General features: G+C 40.2%; 1 protein-coding gene across 3 annotated transcripts in view; it reads right to left on the reverse strand.

The window, feature by feature from the left end:
- GRB14 (growth factor receptor bound protein 14) overlaps positions 1–21597 on the reverse strand; it is a 102535-nt gene that overhangs the window by 51832 nt on the left and 29106 nt on the right. The window contains exon 1 of one of the 3 annotated variants that reach the window (XM_037912988.2): positions 19457–19674. The exons of the other annotated variants lie outside the window; for them this stretch is intronic. Coding sequence (XP_037768916.1) covers positions 19457–19519 — 63 coding nt within the window. The 5' untranslated portion in view covers positions 19520–19674. Of the gene's footprint in view, positions 1–19456; positions 19675–21597 lie in introns of those variants that run through there. 3 annotated transcript variants of the gene reach the window in all.

Genomic DNA, 21597 nt, shown 5'->3' on the forward strand with positions numbered 1-21597 from the left:
TGAGGCACCTGACTAAGTAAATGTCTGTCTCTATTTTTGCTATACCTTTCCTGAACTGAGCCAGCCATCTTCACTCTCTATTCATTTCCTGTCTCCTGACACCTACCAAGACTGGAAACAGAAAGATAAGGAAAACAAAGTCTGCTTCCTTTACTTATTTTAAGCACCTGGCAGGTATAAAGCAATAAGTCAGTACAGTAGGACATTTTAAAAGTGGGCCCCAGACCCTGATACTTATATGTCTACATGCATTAGAAGACTCACAGCATGGCTGCAGCTGGCCCAGGTCAGTTGACTCAGGCTTGAGGGCCTCAGGCTGTGGGGCTAATAATCAGTGTAAACATTTGGGCTGGAGCCCAGGCTCTGAAACTCCGTGAGGGTAGAGGTCTCATAGCCCATGTGCCAGCCTGAGCCCAAACATCTACACTGTACATTTTAGCTCCGCAGCCCAAGCCCTGCAAGCCTGAGTCAATTGACCTAGGCTTTGAGACTTGGTACCGCAGGTTTTTTATTTCAGCGTAGACAGAGATAGGGTCTTAAAGTGGAAGAGATTCTACTTCAGCTCAGAGAAGTATTTGTGCATAAAAGGGAAGGCACCACCTTTAGTGCAACAGGCATTAAGTGGTTACATTGCTTGAAGGGTGGGATGGGAGATTGAGCAATTTGTCATTTTTATTTATTTATCACTAAATTTTGAATATTGAAATAGACTCATGAAAGCATTTGTGCCAAAAAATAAACCCAGAAGTGTCACAGCGTACATTTTATTTGGATTATGTTTGTTTCTTTAGTCATTTTATTCAGATTGTCAAATCATGGTTGACTTATATTTAAGGTGGAAATGAATACTGTGTGAATTGTTTTGAAATATCATTAACATAGGAGAGCAGTAACTGCTTGAAATGAAGAGGGAGCAGCAGAGGGGAAGGAAGCATAAAAGGTAACCAGAGCAGGGGATTTTTTTGTCCCCTGCTTCTCCCAATGTGTCATGCTGAGAAGTCTCCTAGCAGACCAAGGGCGGCAATTGTGAACTTCATGGATTTGTTGGAGGAGTCTTGCAAATCCTACAGAATCAGGTTTGAAAACTAATTCCTATTGGTATTCTATTCAGACTGCATTATTTGCATTACAATACAGTAGGAGGGCCTCAGTATGCAGACACTATACAAACATACAGAAAGATACACTCTCAATCCTAAAGAGTTTAAAATCTAATTCATTTAATGCATGGTCTAGACAATGCAATAAGATGTAAACTACCATACAAGTAAAGAGCCAACTACAGCTAACAGACAAAACTATTGAGCTTGAGTGCCAAAACCCAGGCATTGAAACCCATATTTAGGCACTTAAATCAAAATGACCAGATTTTCAGAAGATGCGGAGCATCTCTGAACCATAGATGATCAACACCTCTGAAAACCAGTCCACATTTATATAGATTTAGGTGCCTAACTTTAGGTCATCACTACCACAATTTTTTTTTTCCCTATGAATAAAACTTTGCACATTTTGTACTTCATTACAGTTTGTCACGTATGTTAACTAGATAATTATTGTATGTCAGAACCAGGTTTTAAAAGTCCTTCATACCTCCTGAGATCCTGATTGGTATCATGCATGATCATCAATAACCCGCTATCTTATAGTTAACTAAACGGCTGCTTGCCTGGAGCACTTGTTCTCTAGCTCCCAACCTTCTCCTCTTCTAGGCTGAAAGGTTTGCTTATTGAGGCTGGCAGAGTAGGGTAATGGGAGTTGTAGCATACTGCACTACAACGGAGGCATGCCGAAACATTTTACAACTCCCAACAATATTCCCCATCACTATCCAGATAATTCCACTAGAAATGGGAAAATTTTGCAGAAACAGTTAAGGGCACCCATATATTTCTAAAAGGCTAGTGTTAGCCTATTGGCCAGACAGGATTCCACCTACCCATCATGTAGAGTCTCCATCACCAGGTAGGTTTCCTGGGTGTGGTGGAATGCCAATCCAGGGAGTTTAAGGACCTTCCTAGGATTCTTCTTTTAAATTTTACCCACAAAGAGCAGATGTATAGAGAGAAAGACTCTCATAACTCTCAGAAACTACCTTATGCAGTCATGTCAAAGAGAAGGAAAATGTCATCAGGACAGATTTCTCACCCTATTCTAAGCTAATTAGGTATTATTAATTATTTGTATTACCATAGCACCAATATGGCCTCCTTTACCCTAATATCTGAGTACATCACAAGCATGTATGAATTTGTGCTCATCACACTCATGTGTGATAGGGAATTATTATTGCCATGTTGCAGATGGGGAAAACTGAAGCATCAAGACACTAAGTGACTTGCGCAAAGTCATACAGCAAGTCTGTGCCAGAGCAAGGATGGTCTCCTGAGTCCCAGGCTATTGCCTGGACCATCCATCCTTTTGCTTTTGAATATCCAGTGGAAAGGAAATTGCTCTGTTTCAGCCAAGGGTAAGAACATTTCCACATAGCTCCAGCACCAACAGGTTCCAGAATCAAACAAACAATCAAGGAAAAAAACAAGGGCATATATGGAAGAATTCAGAAACAAGCGCAATTACAGCTACCTCAAGTATGCTGTTCATACCTTGAAGTGACTTAGTCCAGATGAAAAGCACACAGAAAAATGCATAAATTTTCAATTGTTTTGAAAGACTCAGTGTTTCTGTGTAAAATATAATGGTTTAAAATGTTTTAACATTAAGCTGATCACCTCTAAAAGTGAATGAGGAACTGCATACAATGATGTTGGCCGAGGGAAGGAAATAGGACTAACGATGTTGTGGGTAGGAAAACAGAAGAAGAAATAACATAAGACCACACACACAGGGCAGGGACCTACATACAACTTGAACTTGGCAATCCAAGTACTGGCTGTAGCCTTATGCAAATATTAGTGGTAAATATGTTATGTTAGATAGTTTTAAGCATAGAGATGGAGGGGAAGTAACTGGTTCCCTATTGCAGTTAAAAGGGTAGAGTCAAATAAAATGCTCTCATATTATTATAGTAGCTTCAGATGTACGCAGTAAACAGGAAATAGCAAAAATACATCAGTACAATAGTCTGTAGAGGCAAAAGAGGCAGCAAAGAAGGGTTGTCTTTAGGGGTAAACAAAGAAGATCTGGGTTCTCTTTCTGGGTCTATCACATACTTCCTGCATGTCCTTGAGCAAGTCAATCTCCAGGCCTCCACTTCATCTTCGTATAATGGGGTGGGGAGTAACAACATTTCTATATGGCAGGGTAACAGGTTGAACTCATTAAGATTTGTGAAGTGATTCGACTTCATGTGAGTAGTGCTTTATATATTTAACATATCATACTATCTGCTTAGCCTAAAGGATTTACAAACAGAATAAAAAAACTTTACAGATCAGATTTGCTGTAAGATCTTATGCAAGCAATTCACAAATAAATGACATTTCACTATCCACCAACAGCTAAACTGACTTTAGGAAAGTCACCTGACCTCCTTGTAATTATGATTCCCCATCAGTAAGACAGGTACACTGCTTATCTTCCTAACAGTGATTATAAAGCACTTGAAATCTTTAGATGAAAGATGCTGTATAAGTATCATCATTATCAAAGATATGGGGGGCAGGGAAAGATGGGCAGAGAAGGAGAGAAAAGCTTGCACTGCACTCACATTTCTTCTCCTAAACTAGTAATACATTAAGAAGCACCCACATACAGGTACACTTACAAAAAAGTCACCTATGAAAATGAGGGAAAGAAAGGACTTCCAAAATCAAGCTAACACAACATTACTTCTCATTTTTGTTTGCTGTGGTCAGTGAAGTTAAGAGCAGGAGATCATCAGCCATACATTTGAATTCCTTGTTCTCGTTTGTGTCAAGTGTCACCAATACAGTATTTAAATGGTGCTTTGTAATTAACTGTCCAACATATTCTTTGCTTGTCAGAGAGCAATAGAATTCGATGTTCTTACATAAAGTAAATCTGTTAGAGACACATTCAGGGTTGGATTAAAAGAATTTGGGAGCCCTAGGGGAATCAGGGGACCCCCACCTTTCCTGCCCCAAGGAGGTAGGAGGCTTGGGGAGGGAGCTGTTGGCAAGCAAGACTGCTCTGCACTCATCCTGCAGCAGCTCCTGCTATTCAATAAGAGGAGCAGATTATGTTCTTTCTGGGCAGCAATTTTATACAGGAAATCTAGGTTGAACTAGAACATACAGGCTTCAAGGTAAAAATGCCAATATTAATATCAGTTTATCTTCCGGGAGCTCATTAAAGAAAGAACATAGATGGGAATTTCAGCTTTAAATGTAAAAGTTGATAACTTGTCTGCTCATTGTAGCATTATTCTCGGATAGTAGCCTACATTGTCCAGGCAGATTTTCCCCTTGACCTGGCACAAATATATGCCACATCTCTCATGGATTATTATTTGTACTGTGGTCAAGCCTAAAGGACCCTTTGTTTTTTCTAAAGTATCTAGCTCAAAGGAAGACAGAAATATCTCTGGGGCAGCATCTATCTAACTTGAAACAAAACAAGTGAACATGACAAAAAAAAAGTGTGGGGGGGGGGGATTAAGATACTGTCTTGTGGTTACAGAAGGAATTCCATGCCTAAAGGACAACAAGCGTGACAACGTCTGTGGCAGTAAACAAATAGATATTCAAGGTTGGGGGATGGGGATGATAAAATACGTGACAAATGTAGATACATAGCAAATGGCAGAGTTGTGGGAGGCCTTGAAAGCAAGGATAAGAAGTTTGAATTTTATGTAGTGAAGAAAGAAGAAAGGGCATTATCAGATGAACAGACAAAAAAGATGGTCTAGTATACAATGGAGGGGGGCAAGGTGGGTGTCAGGGAAGCCAGCTAGGAGGTGGTTAACACTGTCAACACTTGAGATGAGGGCCAGAATAAGAGTTTTACTAATATGGAAACAAAAAGATTGGATTTCAGGGATTTTGTAGAGGAAGCAGGAAATTTTGGACACAGCATGGCTGTGCACAGCAAGGGAAAAGAAGAACTCAAAAAAGACACCACAAGTTACAGGCTTAAATGACAAAAGGATATTAGTGTTGTTAAAGGTGACAAAATGGGGTGGGGTGGAAGGTGCCAGTCTAGAAGAACAGGTAAGGAGTTCAGTTATGACCATAATATGTTTAAGTCTGCACTATGGAGACTCTACAGGCATAGCTATGCAGGCATAGGCCTGTAGTGTAGATGCCGCTTACACCCATCAGAAGGGGTTTTTCTGTTGGTGTAGGACCACCACCTACTTAAACAAAGTTACGATATCAATGGAAGCCCTAAGCACTATCAACATAGCTGTGTCTACACTGGGGTTAGTTGTCATAGTTACATCAGTCAGACATAGCTGATCTCACAGGAAAGGGGAGGAGGACTTACTAGGGTTGCCGACTTGGTAATATTTTAAAAACGGACACTCCAGCAGGAGTGCCAGAACATCTCCTGCCCCACCTCTTCCCCAGAGTCCTCCTCACCATCCACTTCTCCCCCCCCCGTCACTCACTGCTTTTCCCCTCCCACTCCCCCATCCAAGTCAAGAGGAACTCACCTGGCAGAGCCAGGCCTGGGAGCTGCAGCCACTGGACACAGATAAGAGGTGGCCCCAGCTGAGTAGGACTGGTGCAGGTGATGACCTGGCACCTCCCCGCCTTCCCCACCCACAATAACCAGACATTGGTTGTCCGATCAGTAGATCTGACCAGACACTGTCAGGTCCCCTTTTCAACTGGTAAGTCCAGTCAAAAACTGTGCACTTGGCCTAGGACTCACTTTAAAAGATGCTAAAAGAAATGGCCAGAAAGGTAGGAGGAACAAAAATGAAAGCCAAAGAAAGGCAAGATTTCAATGACAGTATGATCAATAATGTCAAGAACAGCGCAAAGGTCAAAGAAGGCAAGAATAGAGTAGAGGCCCTGAGATCTGGTCTTTAGAGACTCAGCAAGAGCAGTTTCAATGAAGAGGAGAAGGCGGATGCCAGATCAGAGGGAATTCAGAATGGAGTTGGAGGACAGGAATTCAGGGCAATGGTTATAGAAGGCACAGAGTGTGCTTACAGGTGATAGAAAAAAGGGAAATGGGTTGATATTTGGACAGGCACGTGGGGGAGACCAGAGCATGCTTGTGTGAAGAGAGAGAGACAAAGAAGGTCTGGAGGCCTATGAGTAGAAAAAAGCAAGAGACACATTAGGGTCAGTCCTGGAGAAAGAAAATAATTGGGGAGAGAAAAGGGGAAGACCAGTCTAAACCTGATGAATGATTCAGTACATTGTGTTGAATTCTTCCTGGGCAAGTTAGTGTGTGTAGATTTTATACAAAGCTCAAATACCTCAATAACTAACTATATATTTATATAGATCAGAATAATCTCAAAGCTGCACATAAAATCTTAGTTATGGGTATGGGAAATACTTTAGTTTTAGTATAAAAAGCCTAAGCAATTCCTTTTGTGCTGTATATATGCTACATTTATTCCTTTATATACAGCTATGCAGAATCATGTCTACTAAGTAAGAGATTTACTCCTAACCGAAATAACTATTCAGCAAAGCCTCTTGTTACACTTCAAGGCTAGATAACAGAGTCTGAAGGTTAAGTTCTGACTTACTGGAAGCCTAATTTTTTCAAAGGAGACTAAAGCAGTAGGGCTAGGAAATGGCCAAGCACTTTCCCCAATTGATGAGAAATCAGTTTTCTTCCAAGGGATTTCTGCCAAAAGGAAAGGATTATGAGCAGAGAAGAGCACTAAACACTGCCAATTTCCTTGGTTACTATATGAAGAATGTTAGATGTTCAAAGAAGTCAGTAAGAAACTGAAAAACATATCAAAGAACTGAAGAGGGAGAGGGGGTGGAGTGCAACATTAATTGTGCCACTAAAGCTTGTCAAACCACCCAGCTAATAAGAAATGAAAGAATGCACTGCGCCATTGAGATTTAAAGACTTGGAAAAAACCCACACATTTATGACTTCTCTCTCACACACACACAAATTTCAGATGAGCTGTACAACATTTTGCCATACAATTCACATTAGATCATTGTGAATTCTGGGACTAAAAATCTGAAAAAGCCACAGCAAGTGTAGAATCCAGAGTGCCATTGAGTGACTATCATACAGCAACTGAACCTAATACACAGTATTTTGTCACATCATAAAAATATTTAGCATGCACATGTTAGAAAAAGCAAAAAGGCTGGAACAGGGATTTTTACAAAGACTGTGGAAAAACCAACACCCTCATCTTTCCTGCTAGGTCTGGGTTTTTTGGGGGTGAGGGGGTTGTGTGTGTGTGTGTGTGTGTGTGTGTGTGTGTGTGTGTGTGTGTGTGTGTGTGTGTGTGTGTGTGTGTGTGTGTGTGTGTGTGTGTGTGTGTGTGTTTTAAGATTATTCCTTTGAAATGGCTAACAATTAAAAAAATACCTTATTGCATATTTGTAAACAAACATGGCTATTTGCTGGAATAACGTTTAAATAATCTGTATATGTGTGTTAAAATTAGTTGTCAACTATTTCTCTCCCCTGCTCAAAGGGTAGCCATTTCAATACATAGAGAAGGCAAGGCCACAAACTTGTCTCCCTCTATTCAATCTGAATCATATCTGGTCTCTCTGTCATCTCCTTTAGGGTTGTCTCTCAATCAGCTTAAAATTTAAACACCACCAAAATAAACCTTTATCTTCCTTCCCAAACAGCTCTTCACTCCTCCTGTTCTTGGCCACTCAGGCTCATAACCTGGAGGTCAGCTTTGACTATTTTGATCCCCCTCCCTGCCCTTCACATCAAAGCCATCTGCAAATCCAGTGCTTGTCCTAACAGTCATGTCTAGGATCTGTCCATTACAGCTTTAAAATCATATTTAGGCCTTCATGATTGCCTCTCATGGTTATTTCTACCATCTTTTCTCTGGCCAAACTGACAAACCATGCTCCCCTCCCATTTCCAGTCAATATATATACGCACACAGACAACAAAAACCGTAGCCATTAAGACAATCTGCCTCAACTATTGTTCTGACCATATCACCACTGTCTTTGAACTCTTCTGTTCCGCCCCCCGCCCATCCCCTGTCTCCTCCCCCTATCAAATTGAAGTTTTTTATCCATGTCTTCAAGCCCTTCCATAACTCTGCTCATTCCTTTTTCAAGCCTTTTCTTCAGGTTATTCTTAGCATAGCCTAAACTGATCACTTGCCGGGACACTTGAATATTCAATGGAAAAATGGAAAAAGTTCGTTCAAGTTTCAGAAACAGGTATACAGTTAAAGATCTGCAGACCTGGGGAAATTAATAAGACCTAAAATCACACTAATTTAAAATTCAATCACAGGTGTCTTTCAGCTAAGATCAGCCTTTCAGCTGCATCTTCTCTTCAAACAGCTATGTCAGGCAAAACAGCCAGGATTTAGAGTATGCAGGGGAGACAGTGGGCTCACAACAATCTAAATGCCTAATATTAAAATAGATGCATTTGGAATATATGTCCAAGCTCCCAGTCCTTTTAACTACATTTCCCCCCCCATGCGTTATTATTTGTATGATAGCAGCAGACAGAGGCCTCAACTGAGACTGGGGCCCTGTTGTGCTAAATGCTATGCATACATACAGTAGAAGACAGGTCCTGCCCTGAAAAGCTGGCAGGCTAAGTAAGTCAGACACACAAAGAATGGAAGGGGAAACTGAGGCACCAAGCAGTGAAGTGATTTACCAAAGGTTACACGTAAAGTTACCGGTAGAGCCAAGAACAGAACCCAGGTCTCCTGACAGTCTAATAGACAAAGCACTGCTCTGACCATGTCATCTGACCTCATTTTTACTTTAGTTCCGCTCTGGTTAGAGGAACATAAGCAAACAGTTTTATTTCTCCCAGTTGTATTACTGAGCAGCCCAGGACAACAGAGATGGCTGCCGTCCATAGCATTGGGCTAATAAGATCATAAACATTCAAATTGCAGATGTTCAGCAATGTAGATGGTTTGTGCATTATACCCTTTCCCCCACCCTATGTCTATCTTATGTATTTAGGGAAGCTCTTTAAGGCAGGGACTGTCTACTACTTTGTGTTTGTACAGGGCCTAGCACAATAGGTCCCATTCTTGGTTGGTCCTTAAACGACTCCATAATAAATAATATTAATAGGGGTTTTCATCCTTCATTTAGGGTATGTCTACACTACAGCTGAGAACATACTTCTCAGCTCAGGAAGACAAGTACGCTCTAGCTCTGCTTGAGCCAATGCTCTTTAAAAAAAAAAATAATAATAATAAAGAGAGAGAGCGCGCGCGCACGAGCGTGCGCGCACCAGGGATTGCACAGGCAAGCAGCTCAGGCTAGCTGCTTGATACAAGCCTGCCCGGACCCCCCCAGGTATATACTCAGGCAGCTAGCCTGAGCTACCACCTGCACTACCACTGGCTAGCTATCACCTGTCTGTCTTTCTGAGCTGGGAAATATACTCCCAGTTGCAGTGTAGATGTACCCTTAAAGTGCTTGCACTTTTCTGCATGCAGCACAGTAGTCAGTAATAATCACCTGGGCCAATAATAAAAAACACCAACAATATTTATCCTCCTCCCTATTTCAGCTGCAATTCTCCTATGGTGTCAGAATTCCTAGCAGCATTCGCTGTATTATCCCATAGAAAGTGCTCAGAAGGAACTTTATCAACCATCTGCTATTGAACAGTTTTTATTCCGATTCTTCTCCACGCAAGCCAGCTCCTGCTATACACCTACGGGAAGTTATGGAAAGATTTATTAGCAGGGCAAAAGTTCACACTCACATAAGACCCTTCTACATGTGGAGCAGGTTTAGCACTACTTCAATAACCAGAGAAGTAAGCCGAGCATTTCAGTAATCAGACATTACAGTAGGTCTGTAACCAGCATGGATGTGTTATTTGGGCTGCTGTAATACTTCATACTTTTATGACAGTGTGCTAGAAGACAATATTTGAGAGTAGGACAAAAGTGCACTAATCTCCATTCCACCCTGTTTGGAATTACCTCATTTCCAGCCTCCAGTCTCAGTGGTTGCAATTTGTGAAATCTATTCTGGCTGTAGATTTCTGGGTTGGATTCCCCAGGCTCAGCAGAAGGCAGATCTGAATTTAGATAGTGCCCACAACAAACTCATTCCTTCTGGCAATATACCAGAGCCTGGATTTTGTGAGCTTCAAGAAGCGGAACAAGACTTCCCTGTTCAGTAAGGCCTTTAGACATAGTATTGCAGTTTGAATCTAAAGAAGGTGCTCAGGTGTTTATGAAATGGGTGGTATTTATGCATTTTTAAATAACTCCATTTTTCCCAATTGTCCTTATGGATAGGAAGACAAAATATTCCAAGAAGAAACCACTGCCTCCAGATGTAACCATGTACAGACACCATTGGTATGTCAATTTGAGTGCTTTTATGTTAAGTTCCCAGGTTAATGCACTAGCCTTTCACCTCTGGGGACCAGAATACAAATTGAAAAATGGCTTTCAGCCTAACAGATGTACGTTCTCATCACTAACTCTGAATAAGATTTAGCTTAAGCAGCAATTTTTGCTGAGAAAAGGCCCAGGATTAAAGTATAATGGCAGATGCAGGCCAGAAGTTAGGGGCACTAGAGGTGTGTGGGGAAACTTTCAAATTGCTTCCTTACATCCATCCTGACTTTAACCAATCTAATCAGACCCTCAATTCTTATAAATGACAATTTGTATTGTTTTAAAAAAAGAAAAGGAGGACTTGTGGCACCTTAGAGACGAACAAATTTATTTGAGCATAAGTTTTCGTCAGCTACAGCTCATTTCATCGGATGCATTCGATTGTTTGGTTTAAGTTATCTTATGTAATATTTTTAAAAACAATGGACATGATACAGTTACCTGCCATGCTATATATGCACTCAGGGGTTTTATACACAGAATGACTTCTAAAACCTTATGAAAGTAGATCCTAGCTAGCATGAAATGTCACGGAATGCTTTTATCATTCCTTATTCCTCATTCCATGTATATGAGTGTCTGTGTTTACCTATTACCACAACCAATCTTGTGGATGCATCAGTATTTATTTTTCTTGACTAACTGGTTCTCAGACAGACATAAATAAATGTTTTTTAATGCAGGTTGATATTTTTAGTCAGATTCCTTAAAAACAGTTTATAGAAGAGTAAAAAGTTACCAAAGACTAGAGAGAGAGAAAACAACATTAATTCTGAATCATTAATTCAATGATTGTGGGGCCAAAATGTACAGATCTGATTTGAACAACGCTTAATATGCACATTTGCATGCCTATTCAATAAATCACCTTTCCGGCTGACTTTTAAAGACCCTTTTGGAGAAAAAGACAGAGCCTTTTAGAATAACATCCATAGCAAGCAGTGTCCATTTATGGTCTGTAGAAAAGGAATTGCATGAATCATGGAAGTACATTCTAGAGGCAATAAAGCTTGTACTGCATTTTATTCTTATGAGATGTAGTTGAGTGGCAATGGTATGAATAGCATTTGTCTATATTAGGGTACAACAGATACATATTTGGAGTATGTATTCCTTTCAGCTTTTCAAAAAGAAAATGAAGGTGAGTAGTGCATCCATCAGGAACTAGCAGGGTAGCCAAAGATCAGCTAAGTAATGCAACTAATTTTTCTTCTCATGAAAAAAATGCCATTGCAATTTTTTTGTAAAATTGGTAAAATCCGCACTTTTGCCCTACTATATCTGATGGATATTAAATCAAATTCTTATGGAATAGATGACCATCAATTGAGAATACTTCGTGGACTAAGGCTGTTTTCATTTGATAAGAAGTAGAGCTGCTATTTCTAAAACTGTCTGACAATATATTCCTAATTACCATTGAATACCAACATAACATTTCATTCTTTACTTACACTTTTTTCCCCATTTTTAACATTGTATATAAATCTATTACTCAAAAAATAGGACAAAAATAGTACATTTGTGACTTTTTAAAAGCACATTTTTGGAAAAAAGAAAACAGTGGAGACTGCCTTTTAAAATGTGCATTCATTCTTCTAAGGAAAAATATACTATTTGAAATAGTATGAAACATAAGAAAAGCCTAAAGATGCTGTGATTCAAGTCAATGAGAGCTTTGACCTTGGTTTCAAGAATAGTATGATCGGATCCTAAATGTTATACTATATGATGCAGTCTCTGTATTTACTAAAAATATACTAGAAAGAACTAACCAAAAAAAATCTTAACTTTTTAAGTTAAGGAGAATGATACTCTCCCCCATTATAAATATTTCCCCAACTTTGTTTCTACACTAGAGTGATTTAAATAGCTGTAATAAAACTTATGGGGAGGGATTCATAGGAGGAAGTCTCTCCAAGGAGTTCCCCACAATTGTTCTGGAGTGGGGGTTGCTCTCTGCAGAACCCACTCTCAAACCTGGGGGATCCCAAGAATACTAGAACTATACCCATGGAGACCTGCTGCATCCCTTCCCTCAACTACCCCTTATGCCCAGCTCCCTGGAAACACAACTCTATTGGAGCTGCTCTACAAGGGTATCTTCCTGCCCATGGTAGCTCCCAGAAGCATTAGGTGAGGGGGCTATACAGAAATAAACACAGCCCTGGGCTGTGTTTATCTTTTGCCTAATGTCCACAAGGAGACAGAATAATACATATCCCAAACTGACCATCTCAGATGCACTCCTGCCTTTGGCCTGCCCAGTCTCTGTTCCCTCCTCCATTGTGGCTGCCCATAATCAGGAAAGATCAAGGATTTCCCTACACCTCCCCTGAATTTCCCCAATCCTCCCCTCCCCCCATTACATGCAGTGCTGCCAATTTGGTTGTTGGCTGGAAATTTGAATTGAAATTGAAACAATACACACTTTAAAAGCATATACAGTACGTGAGAAAATACTTGTACCTGAGAAAGCATAACGGGTTTGAAAAAGTATGAACAAAGACTAGCTTCTTCATACAGCTGTTATTTATGACAATGTCGGCACATTTTGGGGGGCTATTTGGCCTACCTAATGATGTCAAATTATGATTTGTAAGCAAGGTCTGAATGAGCTCTCCCCTGACTGCTAGTGATGAGCCAGGGGTGGGTGGAAAGGCTTCAGGACCAGACTGTATTTATATGAACACATATGTATTTATATGCGTTTATATGTATTTATATGCCTAGGTATCTAGTAGACACAGCTGGGCTGCCAAGTGATCACTTTTAGCTGGTGTTGGATTACAAATCACTTTAGTATTGAATTTGGGGGTCATGAAATGTTATTATCCTTATTGTATGAGTAAAGGGCAGCAGAACTGTACGTAGTCTGCCTGAATGAGGGGGTCTCCCTTCTTGCTTAATTTGTGCTAGGGCTTGCCAGGGCTGAGCCTTGGCACCTCTAAGCTTGGCAGTTCATAGCCCTGAGACCTCAGGGCTTGCCACATCAGTTATGAAAGTAACAAACTTGCTTGAGCCCTGGCACCCCTCTCATTACAAATTAAGCACTGGTCACCCTCAAGTGAACTGCACTTCCTGATCAGGAGGTTTGGATGGCATATCCTAGTGAAAAGAGAGAAGGGGGATGGGGCGCAGGTGTTTTGCTTGGTGGCATGGGCTCTGCCTAAGAGACACAAGCACTATTTGACCTGCCCCTCTCTCCTGTTTAGAGATAGAGCTGATTAGGCTCCATAGAGAGCCTTTTGGTTTGTTAAGTGTCCACTAGAGCTGAAATCAGAGATAATCAGGTCTAAGTGCTTAGACCTTCTGTGGGACAGTGTTTCTGTGGAAGAGACAGCCCAGCCTGCACTAGCAGCAAGGTTCCCCCACAGAGATGAAATCACTGAGAGCTGGGTGGAATTTTGAGACCCCAACTCACAGAGGTCACAGCGGCAGGTGGCAGCAGAAGGTGATGGTGCAGAACCATTGGGGACAGAGAGGTGAAGCGAACAGTGGCATGATGAACAACAGTGGCCAGAGCATTTGTTTGTTGGACTATGTTTTAGAGACTTCTGATTCTTGTATTAAGTGATGGGGTAAATAACATTTCCTTATTAATTATCCTCCATACCCAGTCAAGATTTTATAGGTCTCTATCATATCCACTCTTAGTCATCTCTTTTCCAAGCTGAAAAGCCAGTCTTTTTAATTTCTCCTCATATGGAATCTGTTCCACATCCCTAGCAATTTTTGTTGCTCTTCTCTGTACCTTTTCCAATTCTAATATATCTTTTTTGAGATGGGGTGACCAGAACTGCACACAGTATTCAAGATATGGGTATATCATGGATTTATATAGTAAAAGTGGATGAGCTTGGTTTGCCAGAGTGATCAGCCAAGCCAATACTGACAACCTATATGAAAAGGCTGCAAAACACCATGGCCTCTGGACTGCATCAACATGCAGAAAGCCTTATAAGCCAGTCGCTGTCAAAGCCAATTTTAGAAGTACTTAATAATGCTGTTAATAATGTTGGAGACACAACTCAGTTTACGTGAACCAACATGGCTTTTGCATCATACTTTCTATTTAAGCAAGAGATACCACACACTAAAAGCTGGAGGCCAATTTTAAGTGAATTGTCATTTGTTAATCGTGAAGTTGGACACTGGTTCTGAACAAGACCACAGCAAATGCTCACTAACTTTCTGCAAGAAACTCAGCTGACTGGTTAGAAGCATGCAGTGCAACAGTGAAAGACTCAGTAGCTGAAAAAGTGAAGAACTCTCTCACCACATTCAGAAAGTTTCCCTACATGGCTGATGAATGCACCGATGCAAATGGGTGTCAAATATTAAGTTATTGCGTATGTTATCTTAATAGCTGTGGTAGGCCAGTAGATGCATTCTAGATGTTCAGGTTATAGAAGAGACATCAGCTGCATCTGTGACATCTAAGAGTTAAATGTTTGTAAATTGAACCCCAAAGAGATGGCTGCTTGTGTATTTGATGGAGCTGCAAACTTCTCTGGAAGACATAGTGGAGTACAGGCTTTGCTCAGAGAAAAGCGTATCTCTAAACTCTCCTATACGCACTGCAGAGGCCATCTACTCCAGATAGCACTAGTATAGCTGCAGAATCTTCAAAAGACATTAGCAAAGCTATAAATTTAATGCCTGTATTATCGTCTTTTTTCAGCAAGAGTCCAGAAGGACTGAACATCTTGGAAACAAAAGGAAGATACACTGGGACTGAAGTTCAAATTAGTCCAACCTGGAAAAACCTGCTGGCTTTCTCATTAGCAGTTCTTGGCTGTTGTCTTAAAATTACTGCAACCATTATTACTGGCTTTGGAAAGTATCTACCCAGATCTAAGTAGTGAGGATGGTGGACTATTTCTGTTACTAAGTTCAGAAAAGACTATTGCCATGCTCTCTCTAAAAAGAAAAGGAGTACTTGTGGCACCTTAGAGACTAACCAATTTATTGAGCATAAGCTTTTGTGAGCTACAGCTCACTGCATTGGATGCATCCGATGAAGTGAGCTGTAGCTCACGAAAGCTTATGCTCAAATAAATTGGTTAGTCTCTAAGGTGCCACAAGTACTCCTTTTCTTTTTGCGAATACAGACTAACACGGCTGTTACTCTGATGCTCTCTCTAGTAAGTCTACTGTTGAAACCACTTGGGTCATTAAACAATGTCATCCAGGCATCTGCTACAATAGTAGTAGATCTTTGTCCAGCAGTAGAAGCTACCCTTGGATCAATCAGACATCCACTGAAAACATACTGGAAGAAACAAAGGCTTCAGTCCAGAAGTTGACTAATGAAGGCACTTATATTGACTCCTTACGTGAGGAGGGCAAGACGTATTTGTCAAGCCAGCTGAAAAAAAGTACACAGACTTGATTCTTACAAATCTACAATAGTGATTTCTGGATTCTACTCAACGTCTACATAGCTTTTACAGATGCCTGTCTTATAAAACAGCTACAGCCTACAGTTGAGTGGAGTGAGGTCCTACCAGCAATGGGGCTGCTGTGTGACCAAGACAGAATAGAGAATTTTGAACACAGAGTGCACATCATACAAACAAATGAAGATTTAACTTCAGCTTCTTCTTTATCATCACTAGGGGTTCGACCCAATCTTTGTGCTAGGTTTCCTGGTGTAACCGGACACAGACTCACCAGCAGCGCCTCCTGCTGGTCGTCTCAGGGAATTAGCGTTCCAGCCTCCGGAGCGCCCTCTTCAGGCCGGTGTCTCGCCCTGATGCCGGCTCCCATGTCCCTCCCAGGACACCGGTGCCCCTTTCATTGGGTGCTGCCCCTGGCAGTACCACACAGTTCTGGGTCTCCCCCTCCCAGGGGAACCCCCTACCCACTATCCCTACCTCGCCTCAGTCGTAGGCTCCTGTCAGTCACCAGCTAGCCCCCGCGCCCTGCGGCAGACTGCAGTATAAGCCACTCATCACAGGCAAGGTGGGGTTTGGACCTGCTGCCCTCTGCCCACCCGTGGCTGCCCCCTGGCAACCCCGGTACCTAATAGGCCTTTCCTAGGCCAGAGCTCCCTGGCTCCCTTGGCCTTTCCCCAGCCCTGCTCCAAACTAGGTCCTCTTATTCAGGTCTCTGCAGTCAGGTCCCTCCCTCTCAGAGCTAGAGCGAGAGTGAGAGCTCTTCTGCTCCTGGCTTCCCTGGCTTTTATAAGGCCCGCTGGGTCTGTTTGGGGCGTGGCCCACAGTTGCAGCTGCTCTGCCAATCAGCCCAGCTCTTCCCCTGCCCCAGCCCTCTCCCAGGGCTATCTAAAAACCCCTCTGGGCCCGAGTGGGTGTCCACCCCGCTACCCCAGGATGAAAGAAGTAGGAATTCATCTCTTGCTACGCCCAATCACAACAGCTACAGTTGAGCATTCTTTTTCCTCATTGAATAGAATTTTGTGTTCTGAAAGAAGTCGCCTTCTGCATGATCATATCATGAAGGACTGGAAGTAATGGACACACAAGAAGACACCAAAAAGTTGTGCAAAATTACAAGAAACCAGGAAGGATGTAGGTGTAGTACTTCATAGTAGGCTTGAGTAGCCAACTTTAATTTCTGTGATTTTAAAAACATGAGTTAAATCTAATAAAATGGTCATGAAACATTTTTCCGTTTTTACAATGGGGCTATACAGTCCACCTTCGCCCTCACAGTCTCAACCCTTGTCGACCCTTTCCCACCCCCCATATATTCAAACACTCCCCCTAATTTCAATTCCTGGGGAAAACACAGGGGAAGATGGTGCTACAGAAGTGGCTAAGTCATCCTTCGGGGTGGGTAGGAAGATCCTTACAGAAGGTATGCCACATGCACAGATACAAAGAACACAAGCTGCAGCAGGAAGTTTGAATTTGGCATTGAATTAGCCCTGATCGAGGACACGCGCCTTTGAATATTCCAGTGTAAAACTTGTTTGGATCAGATATCCATTGAATATTGGACTCTGGGTGCACACAGTACATTTTGCAGTTTTCTCACTGAGCTTATAAAATGTGCAGATAAAGAAGGCTGTACTAAGCAAGCATATCTAACTTCGCTGCATGTTGAAAGACTTAGTGAAGTTGTGCAGTGCTTGGGCAAGAGCTATACAGGCACACTTGTCCCATTCACTATCTGTAAAGTATGTAAAGAACACTTAAATACTTGCTAAGGTTCGTGGAAGAATGGGGTCTTTCAGGCATACCTTATAAAGTTTTAGAGGATTGGGCACTGGTGGTATCTAACAAAACAAAAATAAACTCCCAAATGTGGAATTACTTTTTCCTTCATTAGTTCACACAGAAAATTCTGACAAAAACTTTAAGGCTGCCAGTGAAGTATTCAAAAACCAGGGAACTCCAAAGTTACAGGTACACCTTTACCTATGTCTGTGCGTACAGCACAAAGTGTAGTGGGTAATATTGTGTATTACTCTGTCTATTCTAGACAAAGTGCATTAAAACAAATGCCCAACAAACAAAAATAGAGCAATAATGAAAGATTGTGGCTCATGTAGACCACCTAAGTTTACAACTGAATTATCTTGAAGCTAACTGCCTCGTTTCCTAAAATACATGAAAGGATTGTTGAAAATAAAATGCATAATACGAGGGTATTGATTAACTTAACATTCAAACATTTTAGATGATATTCTTCTCTGGCAAGTCAGTTAAGCTATATTGGACTATTAGGACAAAAAAATGTATGGAGACAAGGACACAGACATTTACAAGATGCTATATGCATATCTAAGGTTGGGGGTGGAATATTATACCCTAGATATAGTATGCAATCATCTAATTAGGACAGTATCATAATTCATATTGCATAAGACAGAAAAATTAAGTTATATGTAAAACCTTAACTGTATTTGTATTATACGTAAAACCTTAACTGCATTTCCTGAATTTTGAATGTTCAACTGGGTAATCTGACCATTCTCCTAATGTTCTTTTTTTGATAGAACACTTGAGTCAAAACTGTTTTTTGAGTAAGAAGAGATACAAAAGCTGTGTGATCAAATGGTGTAGACACCATGGGCCAAACAAGTCATAACAAACATGCACTATGTCTTATTTCTGTAGAGATGGCCTTGAAAGCCTCTTAAAACTACAATGATGTTTCACTGAAATTCCATCTTAGTAACTGAGTAACAAAAGACCCTATTTACCAGGATTTCATTTACTTCGAGAAAATAAAGCTAAACAACACATGGCAATGAAACCTACCTTTGCAAATTTATTTTAAATCATATGAGTTTTTTTTAAAATAGAGATGCCTGCATTTAATATAAATTAATATCACTGTATTAGAAAAGAAGAACATCTCCCTCCCTCACCTTGTTGTTTTTAAGTGTCTATACATCTACACTACGTAGACTGGCTAGTTTCCAACTCTGGTTCTTATTCACAAGGTGTAATATCAAAATTGTATGATTCTGTATCATATGTACATTTTTAAAAGTTAAATCCTTAAGAACTGGAACAAATAAGTTTAGTTTAAAAAATCTGTTAGAAACTATTTTTAAAACGTTAATGCTCACATTCAACTTTTAAACTGAAACTTAGCCAAAAGAGTCTGTAAGAGAGTATAGGAACATAGACGCTGATCCAAACTTCAGTGGGATTTGGATCAACCCCTTAAAAACCCCTATAAAAAGTGCATATTTTAACATTAAAAAATAGAATTATGATATTTTCGGCCCAACTAAGATATTCTATACATACAATTTTCTCCATAAAGGTACAGTACTATAACCACAAAAATTAGGATAGAGAAAAAGGTATGTGTGACAAGTAGTCTAATAAGCATTAAATCAACTCAATGAAATAAAGACATTTCACTATTTTCTTAAGATATTATAGGATTTTTAAAAATCATATATGCTTATATATGGCTACATTATATGTATTTAAAGCATTGTTTGTTTAAACTGTGCAACCACTTATCCCGCACAGACACTACAGTGAATGTTACAAACTTATATAAATGCCCTACCCTTTTTTGAAGAACTATTGGAGTAATCGCTGGCAAAGTTACCCTTCTTGCATACAAGTTCATGTCTGCTCTTCACAGAATTAAACTAACAGCCTCCGTTCAGGTCATACATGAAATAAAAGTCCCTGGCAATATTCCTTGGAGCCTCAGTTCTCAGAACCCAATACCTCAGAGTCAGTGCAAAGAAACAAGAAAGAATGCAATAAATGTCACCCTGCTTATGTGAATCCAACCCTACCCAAAGCCAATTAAGGAGGACTCTGGGACAGGACTAACTAGCAACCAACCAATCACAGGGCTTGCAAACTCCTCCTTTGTCCTTGTAAATATGTTCTGATACTTTTGTTTATGAATGATATTTAAAGAACCAGATTAACAAGTATTTAAATCACACAGGAGCCCCTCCCCTACACCTCCATCCCCCCCATCCTCAAAAAAACAGAGCAATTGTATGCCTTCTTTGCTGGTCGGAGAGAAAGAGAATTGTGCCTTTTTTTGTTTCGACAGAACATCATTATATTTTTAAATTGTAAAAAGTAGGCATATTTAGATTACATTTAAAACATGCTGTTCTTAAAAGGACTTAAATTAAAGCAGATTATGCAGTAGATATGGTTAGAACTATGAGATTAAAATATGTTTTAAACACAAGCCTCTTTTGATCAAGTATGTAGGTTCTAAAATGTTACCCACAGTAGATTAACAAGGTAAACAATCTACAACAGTTCAAGTCAAAAGTTCATAACATTTCAAACAATGATGTGCAAGATACACAGCTATTGCAGTCTTTTTAAAAAAACCACTGAGTAAATTATTTAGTGCATGTCTGAGTACTGTACATATCCTTGAAATGTTCAGAGCTGACTTGGCAAATACTATATTAATCCATGCCAAAACCACCTTATCCTTGTGATGGTGCGGGGGGCGGGGAGAAGAATAATTGGAAGATGAAGATAGCCATTTATGCTCAGAATGTGGTGGGGAGGGAAAAACTGATTACAAGCCACATTAGTCAGTGATTTAAAGAATTAAATGCTGATGCGTTAAACAGAAACAATACTATCATCTATAATTAAACACTCAGTACAAGGGTCTTTTAAATAGCAAAAATATATAATCTAAACATGCCACTGGTACTGATAGGGCACAATTAGAGCTCAGAAATTCAATGTGCCCATTCATGATTTTAAAGTTAGGCATGTGCTTGATCACCTTGGTGAGCCCTGAAGTCAATAGGGCTTAATCACATTCTTAAGTACTCTGCAGAATTCGGCCCTGAATTAGAGCCTTAATGCTCTTTTGCACAGAGCAATATGCAGATTTAAAAAAAAACACAACAATTTAACCTGTAGTATGTTGATGCTGTTACCTATAGCTATTAAAGAATGACAAAATATTGTCAGATAATAGAAAGCACAGGCAAACATTTTCCTGCAGTTTCAAAATCTATTGGCCTTGATTATGACATTATGAATAGCTGCTGTAAACTGATGCAAAGTCATAAAGGGATCTAGACTGGAGGCTGGAATTTGATCCTTGTCGAGTTAACTTGAATCATTTAGTAAAGTCATGAAACCAATTAAAATGTGCCAAAAATTTTTGTTTGCTCAATGAAAGATGCTCGGTATTCACTTTGGTTCATTTCACATTCGGGCTACAGAAAAACCAAACTTATGGTAACTATGTAATCTCCCAAATATTAGACACAGTACTCATACTTTATACTCTGCTTATCTCGAGATTTAGGTAAAGAATTCATTATATCTATGTGCTGGAAATTTTCTAGGATGCAGTTACTCTTGAAGGTCAAATTTTAATCTCCATTCTATAGCATCTGGAATGAGCATCTCCTTCTACTACCACCGTTCTCAGATTGGCTACAATAAATGTCAAGTGTTTGATTATATATTTTTTTTCACCTTTTACCCCAGAATGTGACTTTAAAAAATTTGCAGTAAAACTTGAGACACAAACGGTGTTTGCAGGATTGGGGCTTCACACTTTACTCTCAGGAATACAGTTACACATGCACAAGTTTGCAGCATTAGGGCTTTAAGATCCCATGATGATTTTTTTAAAATCTTCTAGAAAAAGTGAGGTTTAAAAAACAATAATAGTAATCCCAATATATTGCACCAACC

The sequence above is a fragment of the Chelonia mydas genome, chromosome 11 (genome assembly GCF_015237465.2).
Source record: "Chelonia mydas isolate rCheMyd1 chromosome 11, rCheMyd1.pri.v2, whole genome shotgun sequence".
Classification (NCBI taxonomy): domain Eukaryota; kingdom Metazoa; phylum Chordata; order Testudines; family Cheloniidae; genus Chelonia; species Chelonia mydas.